Here is a 22,323-nt window from a genome sequence, read left to right on the forward strand (position 1 = left end):
ATATATTCTGCTGGGTTTGGGTTTCTGATGTTTGTTCTTGCACCTCATTCTTCATCCAAAGCAAGTTGGCACATTCAGTAACAACCTGCATGACTGAAACTATTGCTGAAGATATTCAGTAACATTTTTGAGGTGGCACAATTGGAAGTTTACTTTTACCTCCAAAAAAACAAAAATAACCGACACCCTAATTCAGCCAGCTAGCAGAGAAATTGACATCAATCAGGGCTAAAAGATCTGCAGCACGGTTGCAGCTGGCCTGAATCAGCAGACTCAGGCTCACAGGGCTTGGGCTGCAGAGGGGAGGGGGCGGAGAGAGGCAGGGCCTTGGGCTGGAGCATCCCCGCAGAAAAATAAAACTTGGTGCCTATATCTGGGACACTCCACCCTCGCAGGGTCCCAGAGCTTGGGCTCCAGCCCAAGCCTGAGTGTCTACATAGCAATTTTTCAGCCTCAGAGACCAAGCCCTGTGAGCCTGAGTCAGCTGACCCAGGGAAGCCACAGATTTTTTATCCCTGTATAGATATACTCCATCAGGTCAACCTTGGTTTCTAACTTCCCTCAGTTTGCCTTTTTTGTATATTTGTATGAGAATAAACATGAGAAACATTCTTTAAAAAAGAAATCCAGAGAATTTCTAACTCGATGGTGACATGACAGGAACTCAACATTCTAAAGCCTTCAAGTATCCTTTTGAAAGGAAGCCTTTTTTGTTAATAGAATACATTGGAGATAGATGCCTTAAGCTGTAACTTTGCTACAATATCCATAAAAGCTTCTTTGTTTTTTTTTTAAAAAAAAAGGAAAACAGACTTTTGAGAAAAGTCAGAATAGTGGTATAAACTTCCAAAGGAAATCATAATTCTTCTTAAAGAATTCTTCTTGGCCAGCTTGGATAATTGACAAATGCATAGAAATTCAGTAAAAATTTCCCCCAAATGTATACACTTGTCAAATATGACTCACTTTGTCATGCTGAAAGCACCACTATCAAAATTAGGAGGATTTCAGGCTTGGTACCAAACACAGCATCCAACTAATTTATCATTGTTCACAGAAAACTTGGAATGTTCTAGGCTCCTTCCTGTTACTTATTTTTTCTCATCTCTCTTTCATTTCAGATTTCAACATTTCCAGATTTCTCTTGGGAATGTCGTGGAACTCAGACAACCTCATCTTGGGGAAGAAAATTCCTGTTGATAATTGAATGGGCTTCACCAATGTTTACTGAATGGCAGACAGCATGGTAGGGAAAGAAAACACTTTTAAAATAGTGATACTCAAGGCAAGAGCTAAACATAAGAAACTATGTTTCCTTCAGTTACAAAGTATTTTGGGCAAAAATCTTTCCTCAAAACGGGTATGTAACATTCAGTGGCCATCTGATTGCATGTTTTTGAGGGAAAAATCTGGCCCTTTTTACTTCTGTGCCTGGCTTTGGGCTCCTAATTATTGTCGCAATTAAAGGTCTATTCCAAGTTTTTCTCTGAATAGCGGTATGGGGTTCAAAATGATACTCCCAAATATTGTCATTTTGTTAATTATTTACACACAGGTTATGCTGGGCTCTAGAGGCATTAAACAGCTTTTAAAAATTTTATCAAAAGTGTTTTATATAGAGGGCATTCCACCACATTAAAGCTATAGCTACTGTGACAGACCCAGACCAGTGAGGAGGGCAAATATACTGGTCACTGAATGAGTAGTTTTCTGTTCCCTGAGTGACCAGAGTAGGGGCTGCACTAGAGTAATCAAGAACCTGCTAGAACCAATTAAGACAGGCAGGATAATTAAGACACCTAGAGCCAGTTAAGAAACTGCTAGAATCAATTAGGACAGGCTAGCTAATCAGGGCACCTTAGCTTAAAAAGGACCTCACTTCAGTTTGTGGTGTGCATGCAAGGAGCTGGAGCAAGAGGCACGAGGAGCTGAGAGTGAGAATACATATTGCTGGAGGACTGAGGAGGACAAGCGTTATCAGACACCACGAGGAAGGTCCTGTGGTGAGGATAAAGAAGGTGTTTGGAGGAGACCATGGGGAAGTAGCCTAGGGAGTTGTAGCTGTCATGCCTCTGTTACAGGAGGCACTATAGACAGCGGCAATCCACAGGGCCCTGGGCTGGAACCCGGAGTAGAGGGCAGGCCTGGGTTCCCCCCAAACCTCCCAACTCCTGGTCAGACACAGGAGGAATTGACCCGGACTGTGGGTTCCACCAGAAGGGAAGATCTCTGAGGTGAGCAAATCCGCCAATAAGCACAGGACCCACCAAGGTAGAGGAGGAACTTTGTCACACTACACTAACAGCAGCGTGTAGAATACATACACCGTATCTCCCCCGCCCCAGCACAGGTATAAATAGCAGTGTAGATGGTGAGGCACTGTTTAAGTGAGGAGAGTCAACACATGCCAGAACCCTACACAGTTCTCTACACGCCCAGGCAGTGCCTCCCACATCTACACAGCTAATTTTAGCTCCTTGCTGCCTCCCCACTTCCAGATGCTTTCCCCATCACTGGAGTCTTTTGCTGCAGCATGTAGCTACACACCACAATGCAGATGCAGCCTGCCTTTCACTGTGGCATTCAGTGACACGTACCTTACACGCTGCCACCAGGATAGACAAGACCTAAGAAATGCACACACCACTGGCAACACGTTCCCAACCACCACCATCATCCTCCACACCAACCTCCCCTATGCAAATCCTCTCTAGGTATGTACAGGTAAAAACACCTGACATACATACATACAACCAAAATTTTCATTACTCGCCCAACCAAAACAAAATCCACACTGTATATCCCATACTCTTTCCTTTCACCAAAGTCTGCAAGAATGGACAGGCTTTGCAGCACACCCTGCTGGTCAGCCGGATAGGGTTATGTCAGACCATGAAGGAGAAGCAAGTTGAGAGTCTCACTGAAAGCCACCTGAGCCATCAGCCCTTTCCTTTCTAAACTGGTGGAGGTGTTAGTTCAGGCCCTCTAGCAGGTCTAAAGTGCTGTGGCAGGCTATGAGGACAGGATGTCTATTAAGGTAGGCAGGTACCCAGGTACTACATTACATGCATTAAATGCATTACATTTAATATTCTGTATTGCACATAGAAACAGATTGGTAACTAGTGCAGATCAAAGCATACCAAACAGAGGCAGAGTGCTGAATGGGCAAGGAGACTAAGCTGCCATCCTAGCCTCGAAATGGAACCTTCAGGGCCGTGTTGAGCCCAGTGATGGAGTGACGTGAGCGAAGCTTGCCTTGTTACTAACCATGCACTGGATCACTGTGCTTTATCTTACACCTGGGTCTGTCAATCTGGCACCTTTCACTACCCTGACCTTTTCAAAGCCACAATAAAATAATTACCACACTCCTACAACATTCCCCCTTTTTTATTTGGTTCAATGAAATCCTAAAGAGGGGACATTGGTCATTCTAAAGTAATCTCTTTTCACAGGCCTCACCACTTACAAAGAGCTGCTAGGCTGGCATATTTATACAGCTTCCACAAGTCCAAAACCAAACCAAAACAACAGCAACAGAAACAGAAACCTTTTGCAAGCAGTTGGTTTGATTTAATTATTTTGTTTGTTATTTAAATGACCACATTTGGCATATATGCTATTCATTTCACACCACGTTAGATTTTTAGAGCCATGATCTGAATTATATTGTTCCTTCCTAATGGGAAAAAAAAGGGAGGTGGGGTGTGTCAACATCTTTTTTTTTTTAATCCCAACTTTGAAATGATCATAACACCCCCGTTGTAACTTGCCGCCAAATACCATGTGTTCCTCAGTTTTATTGCCTGCAGTGTCACTTAGGCAATACTTCGCTCTCATTCCTAATATTAATCAAAATAATTAATAACATGGCATGGAAAATATTCTCTGTCTTATGTGAAAACAACTTTTACAGAATCTCAGGGCTAAGGGTAATGCTGTCAAGAACTCCACAAGATTAAATAGGAAAAAGAAAAGTGTTTGTGGGGAATGTTGCCTGATTTTAGGGGATTAATATTATTGTTTATGTAATATAGGTTTAGGATGGAGCAATGGATGGAGACAGGCTGGCTGTTATCTACTGGGCTGACTTTTACAGCTTGCAAAGGAAAGATATATATATTTGAATTGTTAAGTAGTATGTTACAGTCCTCTTAATTGTGCTCAGTGAGCCAAAATAGGGGTGTTACCTCTGGCCACACCAGTAAGAGCTAATTACACACTACAGCTGTCCTCGTGAGAAGTTACTCATTGGATACCTAATAGCGACTAATGTTCCACAGAGACTGGGATTCCCCTGCTCTTTCTCCTACCCCTGAGCGCTGGAAAAAAACAGTGGAAAGTGCCAAGTGGAAATTTCAAATAGTCCTTAGCAATCACAGCCACTAGCACCCAAAAGCTGATTGACTTCACCAGTGGTAGATGTTACTGAGAATGTGCCAGATCATGCTGTGCTGAGAAATTATTGACAATCAGGAGTAATGCTGATGCTTGATGAAGTTTAACAGACCTGAGACAAAACCTTGGATCCACCTATCTTGGATACTCCAGTAATGCATTTCACAACAGATAAGAGTTACAGATCCAAACACCCACAAACAGGGGTGTAGTTTCAGAAAAATCAGAGAGAAGGAGCAAAGTTGTATCAGTATCCCCACTTCCACATTCCCATCGAGGCATACCTGAGGGGGCTGGAGCAGTGGCATGCCAATCCTGTCCCTTGGAGTGGAGTGTGTCTCTCACTGATGGCTGGCTTGGGGCAGGAACTGGGGCCTGGTCCAGGCCATTGCTGCTGCTTCCTATCCAGCCAGTGGAATACAGGATTGGTGCTAACGATGAGGTGATTAGGAGCCCTGACCGAGACAGCCCCAGATTGGCTCTCACTCACCTGGGGGGAGACACTGCAGGGCTGTTGACTGGCAAGGTCTGGATGTGGGGAGGGAAACTGCCTCCCACCTCATAGCAAATGACACCTCTGAGCACACAAATTTTTAGGAGAGAGGTGTTAAATTTGAACTTGGAATAGAATCTCATGGCTGATGGGCCCTTACTTTTATAACGGGCTGAGCCCAACCCCTGAACTCTGAATATATTTAAAGACCAGATCCATACTTCTTGGATTATTTTTTTACATGAGACTCTTCCTGCTGGACAGGGTTCACCATACTCAAAGTTTAGAGATAAAAGCTAAGATTTTCCAACCGCAGTTTTTGCCTCAATCCATTGTTTGTTCACTGAAATGAAGCAAACAGGAAAGTTGCAGCCAAAGTCCTTATGGAGACAGTCCATTCAGTTGCCAAGCAAGCGCACCAAGCCCATCTGCTAAAAATTCAATCAAAGGTTTTGTTGCAAAAATTTAAGCCTGGATGCATAGTAGCTAATTTCTAAACCTCCGTTCTGGACTTAACCTTTGCTTGACAAACAGAGAATCTTGAACTCACAAGTTTTATCAGGAAAAATAATTATTTTAAAAATAATTTAAGACTGCTTATGGTAAACTCCGATATTGGGGTAGATTTTTTTTCACTTTCAAACTTTTCAGTAAAATTTTGAAAAGTAGGAGCCGAAAGTTTGCCTCCTAATTCATATTTAAGTACTCAAGTTAAGGGGCTTGATTTTCAGAAGTACTCAGAGCCAAGCAGCTATTACTGCCCTTTGTGGTACCAGCGAAGCCAAGAGCTTAATGAGATGAGATGTGGGGAGAGAAGCAGAGATTCCAGCAATATTCCCACATGTTTGAGCAAAGACTGTGTTCCGCTTCTCTCCATTGACAAGATAAGGAAAAAGCTCATATAATCTCCCAAAGGAACACTGCTTCTTGTTTATGGCACTAGAGAAGATGTGACCGTAGAACAAGATGCTGTAGTGTACTGATGCCCTGGGACATATTTAAGGTGAGAAAGGAAATCAAACCCTAATCAATCACAGAAATTTACAGATAGACAAAACATATTACTTTGAAGAGAGATATCACTGTAAGTGTTGTACAAACATAAGCTGTTAAGTCATCTTAGTCTATTTCCCTGCCGAGCTTATGACAACATTCAGTGGGGATCTTTTACAGCACTGGTGGCAATTATGCTGTCAGATATTTATATAAGAATAACCATTTACATTAGCTCTGCTGAAGATTTTGTAAGGGACAAACCCTCAAGCATCAGGGCAAGAGTGAATTACTAACTAATGGCTGTTATTCAGAAATTCTGCCTTTTGGAAGGATATTCCACAAGTGTCCATTTTGAAGTTTCTTCCACCATCCTCTGCAGCATCTGATATTGGACTGTCAGAGACAGGAAACAGGCCTAGATGGACTATTGGGCTGACCCAATATAGTAATTCCTATCTTCTTATGTTGAAGAAGAACTGAAATTGGAATAAGACATGTCCCAGTGCTGAAGAAAATCCCTTTTGTGCCTAGTAGTGTAGTACCGACATTATTTGTGGATAATTTATCCTTTGGCTAGGTCCCTGTAATGCTTTCAAGGCTAATGGGAGATTTCAATTAACCTTGCACCCCTAAACACAGCAACTGAACATATTTAACCAAATTATGCTCCAATTTATGGGAGTAAGTCACAGGAATCTTTGGCCCACTTTTTTCCTTTGAAGGTGGCTGCATCTACTCTAATGTCTAGCAGAAGATAAATTACAACTTGCTTCTTTGTATACCAGTTGTTAAAATAGAGCAATCTTCCTAGAATAATTTATATACAAGGATACCTGCTTACCTCTTGCTGGCATTTCTAATCTGCCCACTGAGTGCCGAATACAGTAATTAGCGTACACACAGTTGTCTATAGAGTTGTCCACTCCTCCTACATTTGGCAGTTTAGCATGCTGCCTTATTTATTGAATATTATAACTTGCTCTGAAAGCGGTTAGGTTTGTGCTTGGCTTCTAATCCTCTGGCAGGATGTTCACAGGCTGAGGCTAATCCACCAAGAGCACCCTATGTTCAGATCTCACAAGCTTTATCCTCCCAGGCAGTATTAGTCTCATTGTTCCATAGATGTGTAGCTGTCTTGGTGGGCCATGAATGCAGAGGAAGTCTGCCATTTGGGTCCCAAACCATGGGTGGCATTAAGGATTAGACTAGGGATTTGAACTGGCACCAAAAGCAAACTGGGCACCAAGGTAGGGTGCAGAGCACCAATGTGATGCATTGTTCATGGATTTTCCTGCTAAGGAATCAGACTGTTGTATTCTCAGTTGCTGTGCTGCTTCTACCTTCAGTCTCAGCACAATAAATTACCAGAGTCTGACCTGAGGGAGGTAAACATGTGGATCGCTGTCAAGGAAAACTCAGACTGACTTCGACAAGAGTAGGAATGGGTCCAAGATCTTTGTATCAGTTATATGTATCCAGCTCTTTGATTTGATTCTGCAAGTGAAAACTTGGGGTTCTTGCTTTAGTCTTCTTTACAGAAAACAAACAAATTTCACATTTTCCGAGTAAATAAATTGGAAAACTTCAACCCAGAGCAAGAATCTCTTGGATGAAAGGATGGGTGCACCAAACCCTAATCATTAGTTGCTTTGTCTTTCAAGCAATTATGGCTAAGGATGGTCTCATAGTTCTGAAACCAGCTAATAGTTAGGAACTTGTTTAGGTCTTAGATAGACATATAATAGCTCAAATCCTTGGTGAACTTACAGAAGAAATACTTCAAACCACACTATCAGAAAACTTCCAGCTTGTATCTGTGACACATGAACTAAAAACATACAAAGGCAACAAACCAATCTAAAGAGCTATGATTCAGATAAGTTTAACTCAGCACTGCAGTTGGGGCCCCTCACTGAGATTGTTCTGAGCCATCTCACCACAATGGTTAGTTATGTGAAGCAAGCTAATGAAGCTCCATAAACTAGTGGCAACCACAAGTCACCACAAAGCATCTTTCCTCCAAAGTAATTTTGTTTACTTAAGTGCTTGGCTTTGGACAGGCAATAGCACTGCAGTAAGCTGGGCCAGAGGGAGGGGCTCTAATCACTCACAAACAATGAATAGTGTTGAGTTGAAAAGGGAAAGAACAACAAAAAAATCTGTGACAACAACATCTAAGCTAAGAGACTGCAAAGTCCCCTGATATAAAAATGCTTTAGGCTCATCTTGCTAACATGCAACACCAGAAATGGTTTCTACTCATTTTTCAGCGATACAAGTTAATGGCGACAAATCTTTCACAAGGAAATAAACTTATTTAAAAACATCTGGGTTTCCAAGATAATAATCTTACAGCGTCCCCTTCCCTACTCCTTCCCGGGATGCCATCTGTTTTAGGAACAGGCCATTTTATTTAATATGAGTAAGTTTTTTGAAATTGTTTCCAAACCTGATCCCAATTTCCAGACCAAAGCGGGTTGAATACATTTGCTGAAACTCATTAGATCAGGCTCTTTAAAGAAATTTCTAGTGTTTCCCAAATTCTTTGTGGCATCTACTCATTTTTAATTCTGACTAAGGACACAGAGTGCAGGGGTGCGTGAAATTGAAAAAAAAAGACACAAAAGTTTAACTAAAATGTTTTAAAAACTTCAAAGACCAGCTCAGGTTTGGGATAGGTCAGATTCTGGCCAAAGGTTCACATAAATTCATGGATGATCGTTTGAGCTGCCAATCCCACAGGGATGACAGTGTTTGGATACCACCATTAAAACAGTAAGACAGTACATGCAAGACTGATGAGGGGGTGTCCTGGGTAAGAACAAGCTCTGGGTGTCTATTTCTCTCAACCTGCTTCACCCCAATCCACATGAGAACAAGTCAAAAAGTTGTCTGGGAGGCAGATGGACAGCTAGATAAAGAAGTCTAGGGAAAGGGAAATGCTGTGGGCTTTGTTAGAGACTCTTGAGGCAGACAGAGCTGGGGTACACGGAGCGGGATGGTTTAAGCAAGAAAGCCAGATATAGCCAAGTCCCAGGAAGGAAGTTAAGAGATTAGCAGAGTGAGGAAAGAGGCCATAAACAAAGGAAGATCAGCAAGGTTGAGATAGGAACCAAGTGGTAGGTTCCTGTTTTGAAATCCATGGCTAGGAGTTCACCTGCCTTTCCCTGAATCAAGAGGAAAGATTGCTGAGACCATCAAGAGAGGGCTGTGGCCACAGAGGGCTCCAACAAACTGTTCAGCTAGTTTCTGGTCCATTGTTAACCTTAGACTTCTTCTGAACTATTTATCCTGGAAGAAGTAGAGCGTTTTGTTTAGCTGTAGGGCTAAACTACCCCCCAGTGAGAGGAAAACGGTGGTAGGGGGAGTTAAGGACACTGTGTCACAGAGCCTAAATATGGCTTTAATTGCTTACATTTAGGCACACAGATTTTCAAGTGTTGAACTTAATGAATAAAAAGGAAAACATTTTCTGATCTTGTGGTTAAGTCGTTGAGTGAAGAGATTCACCCCTTTTACTTTTGTTTCAGCCATTGAATCTCTTTGTCACATTCAGCTAGTCACATGCCATTACTATGCCTCAGTATAGACTTCTGTAGATTATTCTTACCTATTTCAGAGAAAGTCTGTGAGGCTCAGTTCATTCATGTTGTAAAGCACTTTGAGATCACTGGAAGGGAAGGAACTCAGAGAGTCAAGAATATTTTTAATAATACCAAAATCAGACCTCGGGTGTGGTAAATTCCTCCCCACTATAGTCATTTACCATATTGGACATTTTTCATCTAGGATCAGCTAGAAAAGGAAAACATTTGGAAAACTATTCAGTGAAGAGAGATTTATAGCCTTCATTATTTTAACCAATGAAAGCACGATACATACTTGGCATATTTTTCCCGAAAAGGGCATAATGGTAAAATGAGAGAGACAAGATAACAAAGCAGGGCGATTCTGAGGAAATAAAGGAAACCTTGGATACTTCCAAGAGAGACTGGCGTAATGGAAAAACCAGGAATGCATGTAACCCATCGGAGAATTCTGAATATGGGAGAAAATTCCTTTCTGACCTCGCAGTGATTAGCTTATTCTTTGAAGCATGATATTTCATTACTCTTATTTTAGCTCGCAAAATCATGTCATTAGTTATTAGGTTATCCTGATCATTTTTTTTTAAGATATAGCCACAATATTGTTATCCCTTTTGACCTGAGCAGTTTTGACAGAGCACATCCATCATGTACTGAGTTCAGTTTCCTTTTCACCCATCGCTAGCATACCAGTATTTTACCCTAAGATTTTTTGTTGCAGCGAATTCATCAGAATAATTACAAGGGTGTGAATAAATATTCTCAGGTTTGTACTAAAATTAGCCTGCAGTTAATTTGAGTGACCCTGAGCTCACATTTCACATGGACCTTCACATTTTTAAAAAACACAAAGTTCCGCTAACTCTTCTCCTTTTCAAGTGATTTTTTCAGCCTTTCATTATATGTAAGTCCTATGACACCTCCACAACCATGCATACTACTGGTCTCCAGACTTTCAGCCTTATTGTTTATAGTTATAATCAAATTTGTTTCAATTGCAATCAAATGGTTATTGGCTGTACAAAGGATTAATATTTTAGGCCCCAGATATTGTATTCTATATCCGGCAGTGTGTATCATGCATCTGAAACTAGAATCAGTTCCAAGGAGTTTAACTGCAAAGCAATTTGATGATCTGGTACATTCTAGCTGATGAACAGCTTACAAAAGGCAATATTCAGTCATTCATTCTGGTAACAGTGAGCTGGATTATGATTGAAAATATCTGCAAATCTGACTCTGAAGTGTCATAAAAATTATTTGGCCATGACCAGAAATAATTCACTGACAGGTACTATCTGCATAAAAATCCCACTCCATCCTCTTTTCTCTGTTTTTCTCTGCAAGAGCCATTATAGCCCAACATAAGGCTGTTAAAAAGGACAGATCAGGTCCATTGTGCATTGAATTCAGTTCCTTGCTAGCTATCTCTTGCTTAGCTGCTCAAATACACTTCCTTTTGTAAACCTAAAGCCCTTATCACCATATAAGGAGTTCTATTTGATATCAGCAAGGTAAGGCTCACATACATACAGTACATGTAAGAACAATTGGCTCAACATACTAGAAACAAAGTTCTTTGGGCCAGCCTAAGCTTTTGGCAGAAGGAGTAGATAAAAACTCCAATAAATTTTCATTCAAGTCATAAGGCTTTTCCCAGCCAAAGATTTACGCAGGCCTCTTATACTGGCCATAAAAAAGCATTTTAAAAGAGTTTGGGAAATTCTAGAAGACTTCCCTGTCACTTACCAGGCCACTCCAACTTTATACTTATTAATTCCAGTGATATGTAATACCCTCCAGCATATGAGAAGCCCGTCATTAGTGCACCATGCTCATAGAGTAACAAACCTATTTCAAAGCATCAAAATAGGAACTAACTCTGTATACTGAGCAGAGGAGATCAGGCTTGAGTGGCTTCTGATGAGGGAAGTATCTACTCCAGCAGTCATCTGAGAGGCAGCATTTTTACATTTTTGAGCTAAGAGGGTTCCTAACCCTACAGAACATTTAGGAAGGAAGACATCTAAAGCACAGGACAGAGAGTGAAAAGATCTGGGTTCTATTTCTAGATCTCTCACTGACTCACTCTGTGACCGAGGGCACTCTGTGCCTTAGTTCCCCATCTGTAAAATGGAGGTGACTTAACCGAGATATTGTCATGGTTGGTTCATTAATACATGCAATGCTTTGAGTTCTTTAGATGGAAGTTATTTTATAAGTGTTATTATTATAGTATAATTTGAAACAGGAATTGCTTTTATTCTCAGAAATGCTAAGCAGACGTATACCGAGCTAACTCAGTATTGGAAACACTTTTATGACAGTTTTGTGGAAAAGTACAAATTTCTCTAACCAACAGATGAACCTGAGAATTTCTTGTTTATATATTTTAACTGTTGTTCCAGTAACTGCGATGAGTACTTCTGACCTAGGGAAGGGCATGAGTAAAAAATATGCCAAGACAGTAACAGATTTTCCCCTCTGACTCTTCCCAAAAGCCTTCTTCTGGTATGAATTACACTCTCTCGGGGTGGCAGTGATCTCTCTGAATTAAGGGTCAGACATATTGCTGGAGCAGCATCTTGGCAAAACTATCCTCTTTTCTTGCCTCTGTTTTCTGGATGAGCAGGAATTCACTGACAACACACTTGCAGTTTGGATACTTTCAAATCTACTCAGAATCCGGGTTGTTTGGATACTTTCAAATCTACTCAGAATCTGGGTTAATTCCATGTATATGATCTAACCAAGTGGGAGTGGACCAGTTTCTTATGGTGCCCCAGGTGGCTGGAAGTTCCTTCAATTGCTCCCCTCAGTTCCTATGCCCTTTGGCTGTGGTCCTTCCTTACCTGTGTAATTAGGAGGGCAGAGACAGACATAGTTGTTGATTCCATCCATGCACGTAGAGTTATTCTCACAATCATTATCTTCACAGTCATCTGGGTTTATTTCACATCTCTCCCCCTCATACCCTAGCGGGCAAGAACAGCTTTGGAGCGGGATAGAAAAAACAGAGAAAAAGTTAGTTTGGATTTCAGAATTTGCTTTTGAGCAGGGAGGAAGTATTGGAGTGGGATGAAAACTGATACAGATGACCTGTACTCTCTGCTTCAACAACGCAGCAGCATTCACATTACTAGCGAGTTGGGTGACTCACTACTAGTGAGTTTGGTGATATATGCCACAGTGACAAGCCTGGACACTATATTCCTATAAAAGCAGCAAAGAGTCCTGTGGCACCTTATAGACTAACAGACGTTTTGGAGCATGAGCTTTCGTGGGTGAATACCCACTTCGTTGGATGCATGTAGTGGAAATTTCCAGGGGCAGGTATATATATATATATATATATATGCAAGCAAGAAGCAGGCTAGAGATAACGAGGTTAGTTCAATCAGGGAGGATGAGGTCCTCTTCTAGCAGCTGAAGTGTGAAAACCAAGGGAGGAGAAACTGGTTTTGTAGTTGGCAAGCCATTCACAGTCTTTGTTTAATCCTGGGCTGATGGTGTCAAATTTGCAGATAAACTGAAGCTCAGCAGTTTCTCTTTGAAGTCTGGTCCTGAAGTTTTTTTGCTGCAGGATGGCCACCTTAAGATCTGCTATTGTGTGGCCAGGGAGGTTGAAGTGTTCTCCTACAGGTTTTTGTATGTTGCCATTCCTAATATCTGGACAGTCTCTACGGAAAAGGATAAATGGACACAAATCAGATATTAGGAATGGCAACATACAAAAAACCTGTAGGAGAACACTTCAACTTCCCTGGCCACACAATAGCAGATCTTAAGGTGGCCATCCTGCAGCAAAAAAACTTCAGGACCAGACTTCAAAGAGGAACTGCTGAGCTTCAGTTCATCTGCAAATTTGACACCATCAGCTCAGGATTAAACAAAGACTGTGAATGGCTTGCCAACTACAAAAACCAGTTTCTCCTCCCTTGGTTTTCACACTTCAGCTGCTAGAAGAGGGCCTCATCCTCCTTGATTGAACTAACCTCGTTATCTCTAGCCTGCTTCTTGCTTGCATATATGTACCTGTCCCTGGAAATTTCCACTACATGCATCCAATGAAGTGGGTATTCACCCACGAAAGCTCATGCTCCAAAACGACTTAGTCTCTAAGGTGCCACAGGACTCTTCTGCTTTTACAGATCCAGACTAACATGGCTACTCCTCTGATACTGTAGTCCTATACTCATCTACAGAAAAGGTACAGCATGGGCAGAAGAATTCATCTCCCCTGCACCTCCATTGCCCTGCTTGCTGATGTGCCTCATTCCTGAACAGGAATGAACAACTCTAGGGTGATAGGTTAAGCTCACTCACCAAGGCTAATCAAATTCTTGGTTTCTCTGCATGGCCAACAAGGGTGTCGATTGCTACCACAGCGTTGGTTATGTAGGCACCTGTCCATCAAGAACAGGACTGAGGACACCGACACACATCATTACACGTGAATAGGAAGCTTTTAAACGGCTCTAACTCTTTCACCATTAACAACCTAGACTGGATTTGAATTAGGGAGGTAGAAGTGAAAGTTTTCATCTCATTACCACCTTCTCTCCAATCCAAACAACAAATGTTTGTTAATGGATTTTCCAAACAGAGTACTTTCAGTGTTAAGGAATCAGCACTTTTTCAGCTCCTTTAGTACCACGAAGAATCAGCTAGGAAAGAATAATTAAATTAAATGCTGTGATTTTCTACATCCTAAGTATTTATGACTCCCAATACCTGAAGAAGAGCTCTCTGTAAGTTTGAAAGTTAGTCGCTCTCACTAATAGAAGTTTGTCCAATAAAAGGTATTACCTCACCTAACTTGTCTCCCAATCCCTTGGTAACATACCCAAACAACAGACTAAATAAACAAGGACAGAAATACTGGGTTTGTAAGGACTTGGACACAGAACTACTGCACTAAATACTTTATTTTCAGAAAATGTAGTGTGCCAACTTAAGGGAGTATGGGGGACTAGATGGCAGTGCAGAAAGGGCTCCGTTGTCCCCTAGAGTCTCCATGCTAATTTTTTACGATATCTAGTTGTAATAGTTGTGAAGAAAACCTTGAAAATGTAACCTAAGTGTAAACCAATGCAGAGGGACTGAGTTTGCAGAGAGCCTTAAACTCTATGAGGAGCAGAGTGGAGCTGAGGTTGTGGGGTCTAGTGTAGAATCAGCTGAGCATGGTCCCGGGCAGCCTTCAACAGTTTGCATATATGTGGGAAATGGAGGGACTGGAAAGGTTGGGAGTTGGCTAGTTCGGAGACTCATCACAGGAATGTATTGTCCCATCAATACTCAGGAACAGCCTCTGATTCAGGAATTTATATAGCTGCCCTTCACTTGTAGACAAGGACAGTTAGGGGTTTTGTTCCAACTGGGCCTATAAAACATAATTGCACAACCACATTGTAAAACAAATCCTGGCTTGCCTTTGTCTACAGGACGGCATAGCCCAGTGAACAGAGCACTAAGGGGTCCTGGGCTCTATTTCCAGTTCTGCCACTGGCCTGCTGGGTAACCTTGGGCAAGTCACTTCTCCTCTCTGTGCCTCAACTTCATCTTCAAAATGGGGATAATGATACTGTCCAGGTTTGTAAAGGGTTTTGAGATTGACAGATTAAAAGTTCTAAAGAAGAGGTAAGTATTAATTTATTATTATTATTACTACTACTGCTGCTGCCTGGAGTGGAAAGCACCAGTGCCACCGTGTCAACTGCTGGCCACTGACTGCTGAATCAAGACTATTTCCAAATGCAGACAAGGCTTGTGCATGGTGGTAATGTTTACTGCTCAGGTGGTCAGGCTGGGGAGGGAGTACTTATCATGGAGGTGTGGGTAGGACTGATGCATATAGACAAGGGTTAGTGTTCAGTGGAGGCTCTGCACTGAAGAAACAAGGAGGGTTTGGTAGCTGTTAAGAGAGCCACAGACTCTAGACTGGGTGCATGGATCCACTATGGTGAGTATGACGCTGGCTTTCCCTCTCTTCCTTCTCTGCTCTAAGGATTGGCTGCACATGAACACTCCACACATGCCTCAGCACGACCTCAATGAGTAAACTTGGGTTCCCCTGAAACATGGGCAGCCAAAACATCCACTCCCATGGAAACCCAGGGAATAAAACTGTGAAGGAAAGTGTAAGAGAGAAAGAAAGAGTTTGCTCATGCTCTCTCAACCCAGTCACGACAGGAAAGCTTCCAGAAGGGGATTAGCACAAGTGCATAGGTTAGCAGCAGACAGCTACGTTCCTTCAGACCTATACTGACCGTTCACAGGTCATGAGAGCTAGAAGGGAGGGGATACTCTTCAGAGTGAATGACTAAAAACAAATGGCTCCAATCAATTCAATTTAAAACACAATAAATCAATATGAAATATTTTCTTTATCTGGCTCTACCTCATTAGTACCAATAAAAAATGTCCTCTTTCTGACCCTGCAATGATCCAGGGGATCGCAGGAGGAGATAAGAAAGAGAAGAGCTGGCACAGCACCTTTTGTGGCAAGAGGAACGGAAGGAGGGTAAAGAAATTTAACTGAACAAAGTCGTGCATTTATCATGTCACACATTTCCATTACAAAACCCTATTTTTCAGGGGTTTATAACTCAGCCTTAAAAATGTGCTCCAGGCTGCAACTTGGCATTCAAGGTCTCAGTTTGGGAGGAGATATCTTTTTTCAATGTAAAGGAAAACAACAAAAGGAGATTGTGCTGGTGATTTTTATATTATATGACTATTCCACCCTCTTCTTGCCACATCCTGACTGGGACTGTATGTAATGAAACACTGCTGTAGTAATGGTCCAGTGCACCAAAGTTTACAACAGGGACATTACAGGAATTGTTATTGTATAATATAGCAATTGGAAGGTTTGTTTGGCTTTTGTTAAGAATGGAAATGTCACCATAATTAATGAAATTTGGCAACCAGTTACTCTGTTCTAGGGCAAGTCTTTGCTTTATTATTTACATGTCAGTCTTTATTTCAATTGTGGTCAGTTGTTCCAATTCAGAGATCTGGGCGCAAGCATAGGCTTAAAGTGGTTTCCATCACATACAGGGTTTACAGTTTGGTTCAATGGCACTTGGCAACTATCATGGGTGCAAGTGAAAATTAAATGATAAAATATACAAATTAGAACTCTGGATTGTATGGTGGAATAGTTGTCAGTTGGGAAGATCTGAACATATTTTCCCAACACAGCCTGGAAGAAAAGTATGAGGCTTTCAGTGCAATCTGAAGGACATCAAATTGGGGTTCCCGCTAAACAATGCTGAAAGTAAGCTCTAGCTATGAGTATACAGCATGGCCCAGTGGACAATGCATGGATTAAGACTCAGGAGACCTGAATTCTATTCTTGGCTCTGCTGGGTGACCTTCGGCACATCACTCCACCATATGCCTCAGTTTACCCATCTGTGGAATGGAGATAACAAAGGCCTCTTTTCTAAAGTGCTCTGAGATCTGCTGATGAAAAGTGCTATATAAGAGCTAGTTATTATTATTATTACTGAAAACTTCCTGGGCTCTAGCCTGCTGTTGAGTAAGCTATGGGACTGTTTACCTGAGAACTCAAATGTTACAGTTTCACATAGGGAGAGGTGGTCTCCTAGATACTGTGACCAAAACCATTACAAAATTAAAATTCAGCCTGCTCTTCAAGTTCAGTTATTTCATGACACTGCTGTTCTCAAAGACCCTGATGCTCCTGACTATAATTTCCCTTTTACTGTTCTGCAGTATGCTAGGCACAAGTTAGTTGCTTCCTTCTACCCCAGAAGTGGCTGTCCTTCAGAGGTGCAGTATCTACAGAACTTCTGAAGTGCTTTGGGGTGAAAAAAAACAAAAATTCTTCAAAGTTGGCTCTACTCTGAAAAGTGATTATGTAAAATTATCAACATCTTACACAACAGACCGGCTTCTTGTGCATATTTAGACACAGATATGTTGATCAAGTGATTATGGCTTTTTATTTCTTCTTACATTGTGGTCTATTATTTCTTCTGCATCATCAAAATCCTAATATACGAAGTTCAACTTCCAGGATCAATCCAATTCATCCATGCAACTGAAGGTATAATTTGAAGACAGTGGGGTTGCACAATTGCCACTTAGGGCAGAATATGGCCTACAGAACCTTTATTACGAGGGAAAATGCATGATATGGAAAAAACCCAAGTGATTTTCAGATTCCAGGTTGAGTTTTCAGAGCTGGCTATAAGAAAGACATAACTTTTTACTTGTAAACTGAGCACATTTATAAGGAGCCATTGAGATGCAATGGAACAAGGAACTTAACAATGCCATTGTTAGAGTCACTTTTTAGAGCTGAACTGTATTGGCAGCAAACTCAAAATGGTTGGCTGCACTTTGTCCATTCTATGATTAATCATTTTTGTGTTTGGATAACAAAATAAATACAGAGATGATATATCATGCTTTAAAAAGTCAGCTCTTGTGTAAACAGAGTAAATCTTTTCAAGAAAACTATGGCTTTTTGGCAGATGAACTTTGTGCACCTGCATAACAAGTGAATGACTTGATAGCTTATAAGAACTTCATTTATCCTTGACCAACGAGGCATTGACATTGCAGAATTTATCAGCTTCAGGTTTTTACATAGAAAAGTGAACTTATTGTTTGTGGAGGCATAGGACTAATAGTCCTGGACAATGAAGCTCTCTTATACAGAATTGGACAGAGCAACACAAGACTATGTAAGTTTCCCTCCACTTCACTGTCAATGATCTGCTGTTCATCAGGGGCTAAATCTGAGTCAGAACGGGTAGCTCTGTCTCCATGACCCAGGCGGTCCTTGACTGCAGTCTCAGCAGAGGGACTACAAGATGCTAAATGACATTATTGGCTTTTGTGACACAGATGTACCTGACAGTATTGCGGCATTTATGAATCCCAACAAGCAGCTTTCACTGTGTGACCTTTGTCCTAGCTGATCGAGTCGGAGTTGAAGCAGCAATTTAGAGGAAGGGAAAGCTTTATGTTCTATTACCAATCCCCTGAGCTACCCAGTTTCATTTATTTATTTATTTTATTTTGAAAGAAAACAAATCCACCATGATAAAAGGCATGAAAATGATTCAGAGTAAAAAAATGTTTAAGAAAAAAAGGGTGACAAGAGAATGGATCTGAGAACTCCAGCTGAACCTAAGCCCTTCACCCACTCCATTGTGGCTAGCTATTACAGCAACAAAAATGAGAAGTGAAATCACCTGCTGTTTAGAGCCCCTTGCCCTGTCTATGCACAGCCGGAGGGGTGTGTGTGCGAGGATACAGTCTCAGCCTTAACTGTGAATTTCCTGCCTTTGGCTGGCTTATGTCACCACCTTACCATTATTTAAAGGGTAATTTCACTTGTCTGTGACTACAGAAACTTGAGAGTTAAACCACTTGGCATTTTATAGGGAGGAAAGCTTTGGCTTAAGTTTCCTTTTACAAGAGTAAAGATTTGACAAGCTTGGCAGCTGAGTTTGTATATTAATATATTCCTCCAGGGGAAAAAAATCTATAGAAGATATAATTTCTTTCACAGGCCACACAACTAAAAACTCTAAGGGGGCCTCTCATTAAAACATTTTTGTGACATTCACTTCCTCGCAGAATACAACCTAAGAGGGTATTTCTCATTCTGATGCACACAAATGTATGCACGTAGCTCCAGTGGATGCCAACAGGAGTAGCACATCCCTGGGAGAGAGAAGATTTCCCTCCAGACAATCATTGCTCAAAATGTTTCCTCATCTTCCTCCTCTATCTCTCCGCCATTCCCAAATCTATCACCGCAGATCCTTTTAGATAATGCCTTATACTTCTATAGTACATCTCCTCTAGCAGAATGGGAGCCCAAAGGACTTGTAATGCGGTGGCCATCATCTAAGCACCTCCTCACGGCCAAAGGTTACTCTGCGACAACCTGCCTCTGTTTTCCACATTTTCACTGGGCACCAAAGATCCATCACATTTTCCTCTTATACCAGGGGCTGATCTAAGTGCCTGCATTCCCCCAGCATGTGGGACACAGCAAGGCTTCTCCCCAGCTAAACAAGCATTCATGCCATGTCCAATCTCCTTTAAATAAGTCTATTTGTCCAAATATAAGCCCATAACAGACAAAACAGAGTTCCTCAGCTCACCCTTTCTCCTAGGGTATCATGGCCTCTCCTCCAAGGGTCTCTGGTAATCATGCTTTTTGCAGCTTCCGAGTCCCAGCCAGCTTCCCTTCTCAGCCAGCTCCCTTCTCACAGATAGGCCTTGTCTACACCACAAAGTTGTAGCGCTGGTGAGGGGGTTACAGCGCTGCAACTTAGGAGGTGTACACATCTGCAGGGCATTACCAGCGCTGCAACTCCCTGTTTGCAGCGCTGGCCGTACACCAGGTCGAACCTCGGGTGTAGAGGATCCAGCGCTGGTGATCCAGCGCTGGTCATCAGGTGTAGACACTCACCAGTGTTTTTCTTGACCTCCGTGGAATAAGCATGTATCCCAGCATACCTGAGGAAGCCTCTCTGGTAATCAAGCAGGTATCCTTCCCCGCGGTTTGCTCTCGCGTTCCCCGAATTCCCCCGCAAGCAGGTCTCCTTCCCCGCGGTGTGCTCTCGCGTTCCCCGAACCCCCCCGCAAGCAGGTCTCTTTCCCCGCGGTGTGCTCTCGCGTTCCCCGAACCCCCCCGCAAGCAGGTCTCCTTCCCCGCGGTTTGCTCTCGCGTTCCCCGAACCCCCCTGAAAACCGTGGGGAAGGAGACCTGCTTGCGGGGGAGTTCGGGGAACACCGGAGTAAACCGCGGGGAAGGAGACCTGCTTGCAGGGGGGTTCGGGGAACGCGGAGAGCACACCGCGGGGAAGGAGACCTGCTTGCGGGGGGGTTCGGGGAACGCGAGAGAGCAAACCGCGGGGAAGGAGACCTGCTTGCTGGGGGGTTCGGGGAACGCAAGAGCAAACCGCGGGGAAGGAGACCTGCTTGCAGGGGGGTTCAGGGAATGCGAGAGCACACTGCGGGGAAGGAGACCTGCTTCCCCGTGGTTTGCTCTCGCGTTCCCCGAACCCCCCTGCAAGCAGGTCTCCTTCCCCGCGGTTTGCTCTCGCGTTCCCCGAACCCCCCTGCAAGCCGCCCAACAGCGCTGCAGTGTGGCCACATCTAACACCACTTGCAGCGCTGGTTGCTGTAAGTGTGGCCACTCTGCAGCGCTGGCCCTATACAGCTGTACTAATACAGCTGTAACAACCAGCGCTGCAAAATTGTAGATGTAGACATACCCATAGATCTCATTCAGCCAGCTCTGCTCCCAGTCAGTTCTGTTCCACTTTGGGAACACTGGCCACAGGGCTACCTCCTTGACCATCTAGCTACTTGTTCCAGGACCCACCACTGGAGTAAGCTCCCTCAGTGGTTCCTCTCCTCAGGCACAGCCAGTCCCAAACAGTCCTCCTCTTCCTGCTCTCTAATAGGACTTTATAGCTCCAGGTTTAGCCTGGCCCCCTTTAATTGGCTCAGTTGGGCCCACCTGCTCTGACTTGGGGGTAGTGGGCCTGGTCTACTCACAGGGACTAGCTACTCAGTGACAGTGTTTTAGACTGAATATATAAAAGGGAATTGATGGAAAGCAGAGGTGTGTGGGGGACAGACGTGCCTTTTCATGGAGGATTTTGAGATTTCAAAATTTGACTTCATTCCAAACGGAGCAAACACAGAAAACTTCAAAACTGTCCATGAAGTATTATTTTTGAAAAAATGGTTATGGGTCATTTGAAACATTATCTTTTGGAAAAACTAATGTTTCAATTTCGACTTGTTAACATTTTTGCATATAATAAATATATAATATGATAAAAAATAAAATTCAAGATGACATGTAATTTCACAATGAGAAATTGAGAAATTCCATTATGAAAATGTCTAAACAGGATGTTTGGACACCGTTGGGACCTTTTTTGCATTTTTTTCTAAACAAAATTCTGGCAAAATTGACTTGATTTCACAACGCATTTCAATTTTGACAGAACTGCATGTTCCAGTGAAATACTGTTCCATCAAAATTTTCTCTGATCAGCTTTAAAAGAAAGCCTGACTCATGGAAAATGTATTTGGTGATGTACTACACAGTATAATCCTCAGTTGGCTGAGGGTGGCCTAGGCAACCTAAATAGCATTTTCCCCATCTGTGACCCTTACAATTCTGTGTCTCACTTCAGCCATCATTGATATGCTGCACATGGGAAAAGATAAAGCTGTTATTCCTGCAACAGGAACACCACGTAAGCCTTTTGTCCTGTCTGCAACTGAAACTACAGTACGAGGAAGTTTTGAGTAAAAGATAGCATAAATGCTTTAGTAGCAATTTTTTCATGACCGTAGCAACTAATGTCCAAAAAGCATGCTAGCATCTTTAATGCAGATAAGTGGCCAGAGCCTCAGTGTTATGTTTCCGCTGAAAAACAACCCCTCTGTGCAGTGCAAAGTCCCTTAGACACACAGGACAACTGGAGAGACACTACCACAGAGGCAAGAGTAACTTTTTCTAAATCACCACCATCAGCACTTCATGCAACTTCCCGGGTACCCGTTGGAAGTCTCCTGTCTGAGCAGGGTCTAGGCTGCACCCTGTTCATGTGGGGAGATTGAAGCCCAAGATGTTAAGTTATAGAGGTTGTTCTCTTATGGGCACTAACATAAACTGACACAGCCTCTCAGTTGTTCTATTGTTTCTTTAAAGCCTGTTTGACTATGAGATTCTTCAGCATGAAAACATTTTGCATCTGGCTGTCAAGAAACAGATGCTCATTTTACAAATTAAAAAAGGGTGCGTGTGTGTGTGTGTGTGTGTGTGTG

General features: G+C 42.4%; 1 protein-coding gene across 1 annotated transcript in view; it reads right to left on the reverse strand.

The window, feature by feature from the left end:
- Nucleotides 1-22,323, reverse strand: part of SLIT3 (slit guidance ligand 3) — a 789,390-nt gene that overhangs the window by 67,763 nt on the left and 699,304 nt on the right. Inside the window, exon 28 of the mRNA XM_050962519.1 lies at nucleotides 12,330-12,469. Coding sequence (XP_050818476.1) covers nucleotides 12,330-12,469 — 140 coding nt within the window. The remainder of the gene's footprint in view (nucleotides 1-12,329; nucleotides 12,470-22,323) is intronic.

This window comes from Gopherus flavomarginatus, chromosome 7 (genome assembly GCF_025201925.1).
Source record: "Gopherus flavomarginatus isolate rGopFla2 chromosome 7, rGopFla2.mat.asm, whole genome shotgun sequence".
NCBI lineage: Eukaryota > Metazoa > Chordata > Testudines > Testudinidae > Gopherus > Gopherus flavomarginatus.